The sequence below is a fragment of the Schistocerca cancellata genome, chromosome 6, assembly GCF_023864275.1.
Source record: "Schistocerca cancellata isolate TAMUIC-IGC-003103 chromosome 6, iqSchCanc2.1, whole genome shotgun sequence".
In the NCBI taxonomy this organism is placed as follows: domain Eukaryota; kingdom Metazoa; phylum Arthropoda; class Insecta; order Orthoptera; family Acrididae; genus Schistocerca; species Schistocerca cancellata.
The window spans coordinates 292464013-292478639 of NC_064631.1; the positions used below are offsets into that span (position 1 = coordinate 292464013).

The 14627-nt window shown below is 41.4% G+C and overlaps 1 protein-coding gene across 1 annotated transcript in view; it reads right to left on the reverse strand.

Annotated features, from left to right (window-relative positions):
* Positions 1 to 14627, reverse strand: part of LOC126191509 (nucleolar protein 9) — a 50270-nt gene that overhangs the window by 19763 nt on the left and 15880 nt on the right. Inside the window, exons 5-6 of the mRNA XM_049932404.1 lie at positions 8536 to 8664; positions 1050 to 1223 (exon numbers count right to left, since the gene is read on the reverse strand). Of these exons, the coding sequence (XP_049788361.1) occupies positions 1050 to 1223; positions 8536 to 8664 (303 nt within the window). The remainder of the gene's footprint in view (positions 1 to 1049; positions 1224 to 8535; positions 8665 to 14627) is intronic.

The window sequence follows — 14627 nt, forward strand, 5'->3', positions numbered from 1 at the left end:
TTATTACATCAAATTCTGCACAAAAATTAGAGTCATATTAGATGTAAAAATGTAAGTCAATTGCCGTTCTTCATTTCTGGCTGCATCACTATTAGGCATAAGAATATTACGAATATAAACATGAGATGATACGTATATTCTTCCGCGTTTGCTGTTGTCTCACTCTAGTTTCGTGGTTTATTAGGCAGACAGGATTTAAATGATATAGCAGCAAACACGAAAGAATACATGGCAAAATGTTTATATTCGTATTATTCTTATGGTGAAGAGAATACTGTATGTGATTCAAATTTCATCAGGTTCCTATTAGCAACCATCTCTTCTCACAGATAGGAAAAAATTCAGAACGTAGAGTTGGCCATATTGACAAACATCCCAAACAGTCTTGCCAGTCAGATTTTCGTAGTACACTGAAATCGTGTTACATTTGAAGATGAACAATACGGAATTTGTATTTACTTCGTTGGATAATGTATGAAAATGCAGTGGTCGAAACTCGCGGCGAAGAAAAAAACCTCGTCTTCCACTTTTTTTAAAAAAATTATTTACTGACGCAGAGGTTTTGGCGCCAGTATTTATCTTTGTGCCTACAAAATTGCCTGCGTAGCGGTACATATATTCGACGGCAGAAGTTAGATGTGGCGGCACGTACCAACATTTTTCATAACTTCCGCTTGCTTTGCACTCGATTCTAAGCCGCAGGCGGTTTTTTGGATTACAAAAACCGGAAAAAAAGTGCGGCTTAGATTCGAGTAAATACGGTATGTCAGCAGCACTGCAATCAAAATGGGCCTTGTATTCCACCACAGCTAAATGACGACCAAATGCATACCTCAAAACCACTACAGCAGTCAACCACACCAAGAGCTCAGTACTGATCTGCTGTAGCAGTGAACCACACCTGGGCATCATGCTCTCTGACTGCTGTAAGTGTACACAGCAATCAAAAGATTAAATACATTTTCTCTTTTGACAACTTTCTTTGTTATTTTTCATATATTTTACAGCATATCACATTGTTAACGTGCTATTATCTCACAGATATTTACCTTGATAGGCTTCTTGAAAGACAGTAGTGCCTGAAGAAGCAGCGACCCATGAAGTTGAACTTTCACCTTCTGTTCCGAGTCATTTTCAGAAAATTTTTTTAACGTGGCAATTTGCCACACAGATTTTATCTGTCGGTCATCAGGTTCCCAACACTCAAAACATTGGAACAGTTCCTAAAAATGAAATGAGCAAAATTATAAATGCAAGCTATTTTGAAATACAACAGAAATGCTTATTGATCTGAGAATGCAACAAGCAACTTTATGATTAATCCCTCAAATATTAGGTTTGTGCATAAGTTTGTGGCATTTTTCTGTAAGTATAATAAACACAACAGACAAAAATAACAGAGACTTTATACATCAAGAATGTGTTCTCCTCCACTATTTACAGATCTGCCTATGCGGGGTAACTTTTCGATTCTGCAACTGCAGAAAACACATGGTTTTGAAGTGAAGAACTTGTTGAGCCGTGTTTGGAGCAAATTTCCATCTGGAAAGGAAGTTCCTTGAAAATTATTTGACACAGAGTGGAAAAGGTGAAAATCTGAGGCCGAGAGATCAGTTGAATGAGGTGGGTGCAGAATGACATCCGAACCTAACTCACATACAATGTTTCTTGTCAGTCTAGCAGACTGCAGGGGAGTATTGTTGTGGAGTAGCATCACTTCATGCAGTCTTCCTGGTCCTTGTTCCTGGATTGTGTCTGCAAAACATCTCAGTTGTTGAAAATAAATGTTAGCAGTGCTGGTTTAAACCTCGGGGAAGCTATTTTAGTACACTACACCGCCACTGTTCCCCAGATGCACAACATTACCTTTTCAGGACTCTGACAGGTCTCTGTATGGGGAGTTTTTGCTTTGCTGGGGCTCATCCATCTCTTTCTTTTCCTTACGTTAGCACAAAGGCACCCTTTCTCATGACCAATAACAATACAGGACAGGAATGGTCAGTGTTGTTTGCGAGCCAACTGATAATGAGCATGCAGAGAATCACATACGGTCACCAGCTGATATGGTGATTTTTTGCTTAGAGCATGTGGTACCCATAACCTGGTTTTTTAACCTTTACCTTAGCATGAAAATGTCATAAGATGGTGGACTGATCGCATTTTCCAGTTCTCAAGTACACTGACGTGGATCACTGTGGATTAAAGTATTTAAATGATCATCATCAAACCCTGAACAGGTTCCTTAACGTGGAGAGTCACTAATGTCAAAAAAAAAAAGATCCTCCTTAAAATGGAAAAACCATTTTCCTGCCCTGCTCTGTCAAATGGTATTATCCCCATACACTTCTCAAATGCCTCTGCTGCCGTTACCCTCTGTTGAACTCAAACAGAAGAATATGTCGGAAATGTTCTGATTTCTCCACTTGGCACTCCGTTTACTAGCATCCATAGGTCCACTCACTATCTCCTAATGGCAAAATATAAACTAAAATAGCAACAGTGAACTAGAAATAAAAAATGACAATTGATAAATAAACCCATAGCAATTGGAATACCAACATGCAAAACAAAAAATGCTACAAACTTATTCATCAATCTAATATTTAGAATCAACCTTGATAAAACACCATGAGGCATCTCCTAGCAGTGATTCCAGCCACCAGGTGGGTCTAAGATGTGCTTTGTCAGACAATGGAGGGCACATTTGTGATGTGTTCCTGTTTAATAGCTTCAGATGCTGATTTCTATGTTCACATTTTGTTCTCACTAATATTTTGTGTATCAATTCAACAGAGAAGTCATGAATTGCTTTAGTGCTATATTTGGTCTAATGATGTGTGTAAATAGTACAGGCTGCTGTAAGCCAGTAGCGGCCAGGCAATGCTACATTGATCAGCATGCGAGAAAAGTCATGTTGGGCAAGGAAGACAGGGCGAACAAATGTTTATCCATATTTCAGCGTCTGATGTTGTTACAGATAGATCAAGAGCAAGCCACACAGCCAAATTACTAATGCAACTCAATACCGTTATCACATTTGAGGTGTTTAACCGAGAACGTTTGTTCCCCATGTCTTGCATGATCTGCCATCTTGTACACCACCCCTTCCTCGCTGTCTAATTGCTACCACCACACAGCAGTGTTACTCAGTTGATGCTGGACTTCTGGTACCTATCTGGGACTCAGCATCTCCACTATATAGCGAGTATCAACTATCCTTTTCATAATATTGTCACTATTCTTCATATTTTTTAGTATCTGATACTAAATGCCATTAATCCAGTTACTGCACCAGACTAAATTTAGACAGCTCTATCACACACACACACACACACACACACACACACACACAAAATTATAATTTACAAAAAAACATTTGTAATAAGAAATAAACTGATCATTTACGATAATGCTGAATGTCCCATGAAAGTATTGTTTTGGGTTGACTCCGTTAACACACTGTAAACACAAAATTTTAAGTATCTGCAAAACATCAGGAAACCTGCCCAACATCTCTTACGAGATGTATTCTATACACACTATCTTCAATTTTACTGGCACAACTTCATATACTGAATCTACATAGGCCATTTCTTTAGGATAACACTCTTTCCATTAACTGTAGTTTTATGGTAATCTGTCAACACCAATTTGATGACAATTGTGTTCTCACTGACAAACAGTCAGATTCACTGAAGCGAGAGTGTCAATAGCTGAGTAGCTTCTAGTTCATGAACATAAAATATAAAAAGTTCTGCTTGTCTTTGAGATTGTTATCATACTTTTAAAAAGCTTGACAATTTGCGTTATTTGGAGGGCTTAAAATGGCTAGGATGTTGGGAAATGCATATAACTCTAAAAGGGGAGTAAGTTGAGAAAACAATTTGTATTTGAAATAAAAAAAGCTGTATTCATTTTTGATATGGACATGCATTTAAACCCTTTGTACATGAAGAGTTGGTGTACTTGCAATGGAATGGAAAACCAGTTTTTGATGTCCTTACAATGAATGCATAACATGTTCCCTTGTTATAACAACTTTACTGTTAATACAAAAAAAAAAAAAAATTATGCCTAGGAAGGTCATGACACCTCAAAGCAAAAGGAGAAAATTTTTGGTTATTGTTTTGTTGTAAAATAAAAAGCAGGTATGAATCATGGGGTTATGCACACAAGACCGATGGATGGTGTAATTTCAGGTGTCCAGCCAGGTTAATTTTTATGCACAATTTCATTTAACAATGAACACTGCATTGTCAGGTGCTGTGCAAACCATAATGAATGTGAATGAAAGACTTTTCAAAATGGCTAGGTGAATCCTTGAAATACTATGTATAAAAATTACATGGTGTGGGTTCCTGTAGTCATGTCCTAGTTCATGAACCACAGGCAACGTATGGTTCATGGTGTGGGTTCCTGTAGTCATGTCCTAGTTCATGAACCACAGGCAACGTATGGTTCATGGTGTGGGTTCCTGTAGTCATGTCCTAGTTCATGAACCACGGGCAACGTATGAGTGGCCAAGTAAGTGGTCCTGAAAGTCGCGATACCAGTTACTTTGGAATAAGGCTGGGCATCTCGGACATATTCTGAGTCGTGGTCACCTTTGTGCTCATACGGCAAAGACTACCAAATCCACCAGTTAGTCCCTCAGCCGTTAGGGGTAAAACCCAATGGGACTCGGGGCAAGTAAGGCTAGCAACCTGCATCCCTGGTACTTTAAATATGATGCTGGCTACAATCAGAGCAAAATGCCTCGGACCTTTGGAGGTGACGGAGTCCCACCTCTAACTGACAAACTAGGGACTCCTAAGATACGACTTGGCAAACAAATGGTAATGAGATGGGGAGCTATTAATATAGGTAGATGCTGCAAGTAAGATGGGGCTGGACGTTTTAGCTGTTAGTGACATTCGGGTAAGGGGTGAGAAAGAAGAGGAAGTGGGAGAATACAAGGTCTACCTGTCAGGAGTCAAAGCAGGAATAGCACAATGGGGTGTAGGGCTTTACATCAGGAAAGAAATGGAACCCAGCGTAGTTGCAATAAGGTATGTAAACGAACGACTGATGTGGATAGATTTGACAGTGTCTAGCAAGAAAATTAGGATTGTGTCAGTATATTCGCATTGTGAAGGGACAGATCAAGATAAGATGGATAGTTTTTATGAGGCACTCAGTGATGTAGTTGTTAGAGTAAAGGACAAGGACAGTGTTCTGCTCATGGGTGATTTTAACGCCAGGATTGGAAATCGAACAGAAGGGTATGAAAAGGTTATGGGTAAATTTGGAGAGGATATGGAGGCCAACAGAAACGGGAAACAACTCTTGGATTTCTGTGCCAGTATGGGCTTAGTAATCACAAACTCCTTTTTTAAACATAAGAACATTCACCGGTATACTTGGGAAGGCAGGGGAACCAGATCTGTCATTGACTATATAATAACAGATCAGGAATTCAGGAAGGCTGTGAGGGACACACGTGTATTCAGGGGATTCTTTGACGACACTGATCATTGTTTAATCTGCAGTGAAATTGGGATTGTGAGGCCGAAAGTGCAGGAGGTCAGGTCCATATGTAGGAGGATAAGAGTGGAGAAACTTCAGGATAAGAAAATCAGGCACAAGTACATAACAGCGATCTCAGAAAGGTACCAGTTAGTTGAATGTAGTCAATTACAGTCATTGGAAACGGAATGGACAAGGTACAGGGATACAGTACTAGAAGTGGCTAAAGAATGTCTTGGAACAGTAGTGTGTAAAAGTAGGATGAAGCAAACAGCTTGGTGGAATGATACAGTCAAGGCAGCCGGTAAAAGGAAAAAGAAGGCGTATCAAAAATGGCTACACATACCAGAACCCAGGTAGACAGAGAAAGTTATGTTGAAGAAAGAAACAAAGCCAAACAGATAATTGCAGCATCCAAGAAGAAATCGTGGGAAGACTTTGGAAACAGGTTGGAGACTATGGTTCAAGCTGCTGGGAAACCATTCTGGGGTGTAATTAGCAGTCTTCGAAAGGGAGGTAGTAAGGAAATGACAAGTATTTTGGACAGGTCAGGAAAACTGCTGGTGAATCCTGTGGATGCCTTGGGCAGATGGAGGGAATATTTTGAAGAGTTGCTCAATGTAGGTGAAAATGCGATCAGTAATGTTTCAGATTTCGAGGTAGAATGGGATAGGAATGATGATGGAAATAGGATCACATTTGAGGAAGTGGAAAAAATGGTCAATAGATTGCAGTGCAATAAAGCGGCTGGGGTGGATGAAATTAAGTCGGAACTCATCAAATACAGTGGAATGTCAGGTCTTAAATGGCTACACAGGATAATTGAAATGGCCTGGGAGTCGGGACAGGTTCCATCAGACTGGACAAAAGCAGTAATCACACCAATCTTTAAACATGGAAACAGAAAAGATTGTAACAACTACAGAGGTATCTCTTTAATCAGAGTTGTGGGTAAAATCTTCTCAGGTATTGTTGAAAGGAAAGTGCGGGTATTAGTTGAGGACCAATTGGATGAAAATCAGTGTGGGTTTAGGCCTCTTAGAGGTTGTCAGGACCAGATCTTTAGCTTACGGCAAATAATGGAGAAGTGTTATGAGTGGAACAGGGAATTGTATCTATTCTTTATAGATCTAGAAAAGGCATATGACCGGGTTCCTAGGAGGAAGTTATTGTCTGTTCTACAAGATTATGGAATAGGAGGCAAACTTTTGCAAGCAATTAAAGGTCTTTACATGGATAGTCAGGCAGCAGTTAGAGTTGACGGTAAATTGAGTTCATGGTTCAGAGTAGTTTCAGGGGTAAGACAAGGCTGCAACCTGTCTCCACTGTTGTTCATATTATTTATGGATCATATGTTGAAAACAATAGACTGGCTGGGGGAGATTAAGATATGTGAACACAAAATAAGCAGTCTTGCATATGCGGATGACTTAGTTGTGATGGCACATTCAATTGAAAGTTTGCAAAGTAATATTTCAGAGCTAGATCAGAAATGTAAGGACTATGGTATGAAGATTAGCATCTCCAAAACGAAAGTAATGTCAGTGGGAAAGAAATATAAACGGATTGAGTGCCAAATAGGAGGAACAAAGTTAGAACAGGTGGATGGTTTCAAGTACTTAGGATGCATATTCTCACAGGATGGCAACATAGTGAAAGAACTGGAAGCGAGGTGTAGCAAAGCTAATGCAGTGAGCGCTCAGCTACGATCTACTCTCTTCTGCAAGAAGGAAGTCAGTACCATCGACCAACTTTGTTGTATGGGAGCGAAAGCTGGGTGGATTCAGGTTACCTTATCAACAAGGTTGAGGTTACGGATATGAAAGTGGCTAGAATGATTGCAGGTACTAGTAGATGGGAACAATGGCAGGAGAGTGTCCACAATGAGGAAATCAAAGAAAAACTGGGAATGAACTCTATAGATGTAGCAGTCAGGGCGAACAGGCTTAGATGGTGGGGTCATGTTACACGCATGGGAGAAGCAAGGTTACCCAAGAGACTCATGGAGTCAGCAGTAGAGGGTAGGAGGAGTCGGGGCAGACCGAGGAGAAGGTACCTGGATTCGGTTAAGAATGATTTTGAAGTAATAGGTTTAACATCAGAAGAGGCACCAATGTTAACATCAGAAGAGGCACCAATGTTAGCACTGAATAGGGGATCATGGAGGAACTGTATAAGGGGGGCTATGCTCCAGACTGAACGCTGAAAGGCATAATCAGTCTTAAATGATGATGATGATGATGATGATGATGATGATGATGATGATGAAGAAAAATTACATTGTCTAACTGGCTGGTCACAAAAAACATAGTCTGAAAAAAACCCAAAATATTCTCTTTTGTTACACTAGTACGATGCCCTCAACCCTAGGTTTGCTCTGACCACCACTGCAATCCTTTCCTTCCACCATCCGTTCAACTACAGATAAACTACAACTTAAATAAAAAATTTTCTCTTTGACTCATTGCATGACTCCTTCATTTATTAAGCAACCCACCTCATATTTAACAGCCTCCTGTAACACAACATTTCAAACACTTCTGCACCTATTATCATTTCTGTCTTCCCAATAGTCTACATTTTGCACCTACAAAAGACTGTGCTCTAAGCAGATTTCCATGAATCTTTTTCTGGTCTCAAGATCCACACCTTGGTCTTCATAGTGTTTTTTTCAACAGAAATACGTTTTGCCTCATGCAATTCAGGCATCTTTCAGATCTACTTCTGAGATAGCAAAATTTATCAACCTCTCCAGGAGTCCCTTGCTCAATTTAACAATTAGCTAACTAGCATATTTATGTGCTGCACACAATATTACCTTAGTTATCTTTTCTATGTACAGGCCTACATATTACAGCCATCAAATAACACCTGACACATTGGGAAGTGATTGAAAAAATGCATAAATGACTTAGGTTTACTTTTTATATTTGCTATCCTTCATCTTAAACCCTTAACATAATTTTCATAAATATTTAACTAGGTATAAAAAGACTGTCAGCAGAAGTAAGGCTGACAGTGTCCTCTCACCTTCATAAAACGATGCTGCTGTACCCCGAGACGCTGGCAAGCCTGGCCAAGGCTTAAGAGAACACCAGAATGACGTGCAGACAGCACTTCACTTAGCCTTCCTGACAATTCGTCAAATATCTTCTCCAGCTGCACAGTGAAACATTACACCCATCATTACATGTTTACACACTGCTATTTGTAATAAATTCAAAAATGGATGGAAGTCTTGAAAAACAACCAAGGAAGTAATGAATGCTGTATAGGATTCTGTGTAGTGACACTACAATATAATTGATTTATTGAACACTATGGAAAAGCCATATTTAAAGAGTTATGTAAAAATTCTTGAACACAATAGCTCGAGAGGAGCTCAATTTGTATACTAATTACAACTTCATATTAACCCTGGTGGAAGTCTGTTGTAGTAGCTCAGAAGAAGAAATGAGGGATCAGATTCCTGACTAAAATTCAAGCATACGACATTGCTAACTGGATTTCAGAAAGATAAGCTGGCCATGTGGAGAATGCTGCATTGCATCAGTGAAGTGAAAGGGTGTGTTTTATGTCTGCAAATGCAAAAAAGGAACTACAAGTTACAGAAGAAAAGTAAGTGCACCTAACTATTAAACTTAAATATAAAACTTAGGGAACATGGTAGCTAAAGGAATTAAGTATTTTGCACAGGGCAGCAGTGATGTTCAAAATGCATTATGGGAATGCAGAATTTATCGCTGAATTTCACTAATGAAATCTTCTCAGGTTATCAGCCGAGTTGTAGTGTCAGATGTTGCAATGTTTTGACCGGTTTCCCAATCATTGTCTTCAGGTGAGGTGTCGTATTCAAGTCCAATTCATTCCTTTATAGCCACTGGACCACATACTCCTCTGCTGAGGGCCCAACAGGTGGGACAATTGCTAGCCTCTGGAAGAAATATTGTGGCCAGTGGTGGTGGGACCAGGGGGCGGGGTGGGTAGAGGGAAGGGGTGGGAGGTCAGACTGGCGCGGTGCAAGGGGCCCAGGTGTTGAGCCCTCCTGCTGCTTGTCTATTGCACACACTGCCTCTGCCACTTTCACATTACAGCATTCCTGATGTATTTTTGCTAATGCCAAATCCCTTGCAGAGCTCAGCTAGAGACTACTGTCCTAGTTGACAAGGCTTTCATGTAATCACATTTGTAATGCCTTTTTGATGACCAAACCCCTTAAAGCCATTGGCACAGCACAGCTTTGAAGTTTAACCGAGGCAACTGTTCTTCCCATGCTCCAAACATCACCATGAGATGCACAATGTGTATGGCCGATGTACTGAACGCCATACTTGGAACTAAGTCTGTAAATGCCAGATGTTCATAGTCCTATTTGGTCACTGACAGACTCAAGGATTAGGGACAAAGAACTGGCTAGGAGCCATTTATTAATGTCCATGAGAATTACACTCACTGATCTTTCTAAGACTATACGTGATTTACTATTTATTGCAATGTTCGTATCACCTGCAAACAAAAAAAAAAACTTTGCACATGATAATGTAAACTGATGGAAGGTCACTGCTATACTGGGTGGTTATAATTAACCTTTCCCTATTTAACATATTATAACATGGAAACTAATTACCATATGAGTACCAAACTTGGTAGCATTAATGTCCAGAGTTGGGGTGCACGATTTCCATGCGTCACTACAGTCACCAGGTGCTGTGATCAGTCACTGTGATTCATAGTCTCACACACCTGACCAGTCACAGTGCACTTGTTGACGTCTCAACATGAGCGTGGACAAAAGGAGCAGGGAATTATTGGTGAAGCTCTATTATCAAAACAATAGTAATGCTGCAGCTGCACTTCGAGGATATCGCCAGCTAAAGGATTATGAAATGGTACTCTTTCTCCACCTGCTACGCAGAGCATGATGAAGTTTGAATCAGCTGGAGAACTGGGCATCTCTCTGGTAAGAGGCTAATAATCGGTTGCACCACAGGTAGCTGTTGCTATGGCAGACAACGCTACATGCAATTCCCAATTGTCAGGCGGCATGCATGCTGTGTCACGACAGTTGAACATCCCATGGCCCACTGTATGGAAGTTGCTTCAAACCATTCTCAAATGGATTACATACAAGATCCATATCATACAGCAGCTTGCACCACAGGATGTGCAACGACATGCTGACTTCACTCTCCACTTTCTCGCAAGGATTGAAGTTGACAAGGGCTGGCCCTGGACCATCCTATGGGCAAACGAAGCTCATTTTTCTCTGACAGATGAGGCGAACACACAGAATTGCCGAGTGTGGGGATCTTGACCTCCAGTCACTGTGCATGAAGTTCCTCTGGTTGGTGAACATGTCACCATATGGTGTGGCTTCATGGCTACGTTCATCATTGGCCCATTCTTTTTTGAACAGGCTGGCACTCAAGGACCAAAGACGTGCAGTGTGACTGGCCAGCATTACTGTGATATGCTTCACCAGCATGTCATACCTGCTCTACAGGAGAGAGATGCATTGACCTCAACAGTTTTCATGCAAGATGTGGACCCCACTGCACATCGCTAGTGAAATTGTGGAGATCACTTGCTTCTCTGAAACACATTTGGAAATGATCAAATTATCAGTGGATGTTTCCAAAAGCTTGGCCAGCATGATAACCTGATCTCACTCCCTGTGATTTCTGGTTGTGGCGCTACTTGAAGGACAGGGTTTATCAGGGCACATTCACACATGTGCGGATCTGAAGTGCAGCATATCAAGAAAAGGTAGCCGGCGTACCTATGGACAGTAATGGTACCGGTATGTAATGGTATGACATATCGTAGCAGAACATTAAAAGTTCTTCAATTTAATTGATTCTAAATTATTTCTCTTCCCCATGTTCTTGACATTAATGCTACCAAGTCTGGTACTCATACGGTAATTGGTTTTTGTGTTATAAGGTGTTAAATAGGAAAAGTTTAATTATAACCACCCAGTATATACATGAGAAACTTTGACACATCACAAAATATACCAGTAGCCTGTAATGTACTGTCTAATGAATTTAGTACATTTTCACTGTATATGTAGCTAGCCTTCACAATGTCATAACCCTTTAGCAGAAGTTGAGCTTATGCTACTTTTTCTAAAAAATTTGAGAATGATCACAAACGTGAAGTTGAATGGAAAATTGACAACATTTATTTATTTTCTCTTTTCTATGCAGACATGCAGAGGATCAACAATTGGTACATACTGAGATAGTAGCAAATTGCAACAGTGGGCAAAATATTAGTCAATGTAGCAACACAATAATGCAGTTTTGCCCATGACAGCCTATGTGATCATTCTATTTCAGATCAGCACAGTGTCCAACCTACACATCAGTACGAGTTCAATTATGCCGATTGTGACCCACTGATATTGTAGTCACAGTATCACTATGTTCTTACAGTTCGTGAATTGCACAGTTTTACATTTCAGAACATTTACAGTAAGTTGTCAATGTTTTTCACCATTATCTTATCAAAATCTGTTTGAGCAACATTTTTCATATAGTACTTTATTGTAGATAACACCATCATCTCAAATATTAACATTGTCTGCTGGGTCACCAATACACAATATGAACAGCAAGGATCACACACACACACTTCCCTGTGACAAGCCTGAAGTCATTTCTACACCTGTTGATGACTCACCATGCAAGATAACAGGCATAGTCCTTATTATAGTGCAGTGCAGTGTGTAGAATATTTCAGAACATATGAAAATTTGCGCCGGGCTGGGACTCGAATCTGGATTACCCAGTTGTCACAAGTAGTCGCCTTGGCCACTTCGGCTATCTGAGCATGCTTCCAAGAGTGACTCAGATCTCCATTTGTACTGGTGTCTACTCTCCTACATGTTTGCACTATATCAGCGTGATTCTCGCATAGCTTGACACGCTGTTTTCTCTCGTCACTACCTTGTTATGGCATGCAGCGTCTTGAGACACTGCACTGCTGATCAACAGCCACATTTATTAAGAATTAAATCAAACAATGAAAAATCCAGGATGTAATTATGGCAATATGAAAGAGATCAATTGTTACTCACTACATAGTCAAGATGTTGAGTTGCAGACAGGCACTACAAAAAGAGCTTCTTCTAAAGAAGACAACACACTCGCATGCATAATCACTCAAGCATACACATGACCACTATCTCTGGCCACCGAGCTTGACTGCAAACAACTACACATGATGGGAGAAGTATCTGGATGGTGGGATAAGGAGGTGGCTGGGAGAGGGAGGAGAAGGCTGGGGCAGGGAAGGGGGAGAATAGGACAGTAGGGGTGTGGGGTGGTCAAGTGCTGCTTATGTGAGCATACAGGGACGTGGTGGCGACAGTGTAGGGCAGCTATGTGCCATTGGGAGGTTGGACAGCGACATAGGAGGAAAGGGAGTTCGAAAAAGGAGAGAAGTAAAAAGACTGTGGGTGTGTTGGTGGAAAAGAAGGCAATATAGTGCCTAAGTGGGAGCAGAGAAGGCTACATGTGAGTGAAAGACAGTAACAAATGCTGAGGCCAGAGGAGTTATGCAAATGTAGGATATACTGCAGGGAGAGTTCCCACCTGCGCAATTCAGAAAAGTTGATGCTGATAGTAAGGATCCAGATGGCACTGACTGTGAAGCAGTCGCTGAACTGAATAAGGGCAGCATGCTCAGCAACTGGGTTGTCAAGTTGTCTCTTGGCAACAGTTTGTCGGTGATCATTCACGCAGACATCTCATTGGCTATTATGCCCACATGAAATGCGCTGCAGTGGTTGTAGCTCAGCTTGTAGATCAGATGGCTGCTTTCACAGGTAGCTCTGCCTTTGATTGGATAGGTGATGCTTGGGACCAAACTGGAATGGGGGGGTGGTAGTGGTGGTGGTGGAAGTATGTATGGGACAGAACTTACCTCTTCATCTATTACAGGGATATGAGTCATGAGGCAATGCGTTGGGAGCAAGGGTGGACTAATGATGTATGAGGATGTTGTGTAGGTCCGATGGCCAGCGGAAAACCACTGTAGGAGATGTTGGAACGATAATGAGTAGGATATCCCTCATTGCAGGGAATGACAAACCCTGGCAGAGAATATGATTCAGTTGCTCCAGTCCTGGATAGTACTGAGCCACGAGGAGAATGCTCCTTTGTGGCTGGATGGTGGGATTCTGGGAAGTGCTGGCTGACTGGAGAGATAAGGCTCAGGAGGTCTGTTTCTGTACAAAGTTGGGAGGGTAATTTCGGTCTGCGAAGGCCTCAGTGAGACCCTTGGTATATTTGGAGAGGGTCTGATTGTCATTTCAGATGGGGCAGCCACAGGTGGCTATGTTCTATGCAAAGGACTTCTTGGTGTGGAATGGGTGGCAGCTGTTAAAGTGGAGGTATTGCTGGTGGATGATAGGTTCGATATGGAGGAGGGATGGCGGTCAACTTGTTAAAGACTTTTTTCTCCTTCTCCCAGGCCACCTTTCGGTCAAAAGGGCTTCTTCTAAAGCAGACACCACATCTAAAAGCACATTCACGCAAGCACAATTCACACATACACGACCACTATTCTGACCGCCAAGGCCAAACTGCGAGCAACTGCGAATGATGGGAGAAGCAATCTGGGTGGTGAGGTAAAGTTGCATTTATGCCTAAACAACTTGCACCTATGTGCCGTGCTAATGTGCTTGCCCTACGTGGAAGTAGAGGCAAGCATGTAGATGAATGGCTGTTCCTGAACATGTTGAGGTGTGAGTGATTGCATTCACACCTGTGCTCACATGGGTGCTTCTACTTGCAAGGCACCTTATGAACAAGGCTGGGTCAGGGAGGGGGAGGGATAGCAGAGTAGAAGTGGGGGATGATAAAGTGCTGCTTGCGTGAGCATACAGAGACCTACTCCAGTCTGGTCACGACCATCACCTATCCCATCAACGGCAGGACTACCTGTGAAAGTAGTTGTGTGATCTAAAAGCAAAGCTGCAACCATTGTGCTGTGTTCTATATGGACATAATAATCAACAAGACATCTGTCCACACGAATGGCCTTTAACAAACTGTAGTCAAGAGATGCTTGGACCACCCAGTTGCTGAACACACTGCCTGACACAATATTCTTCA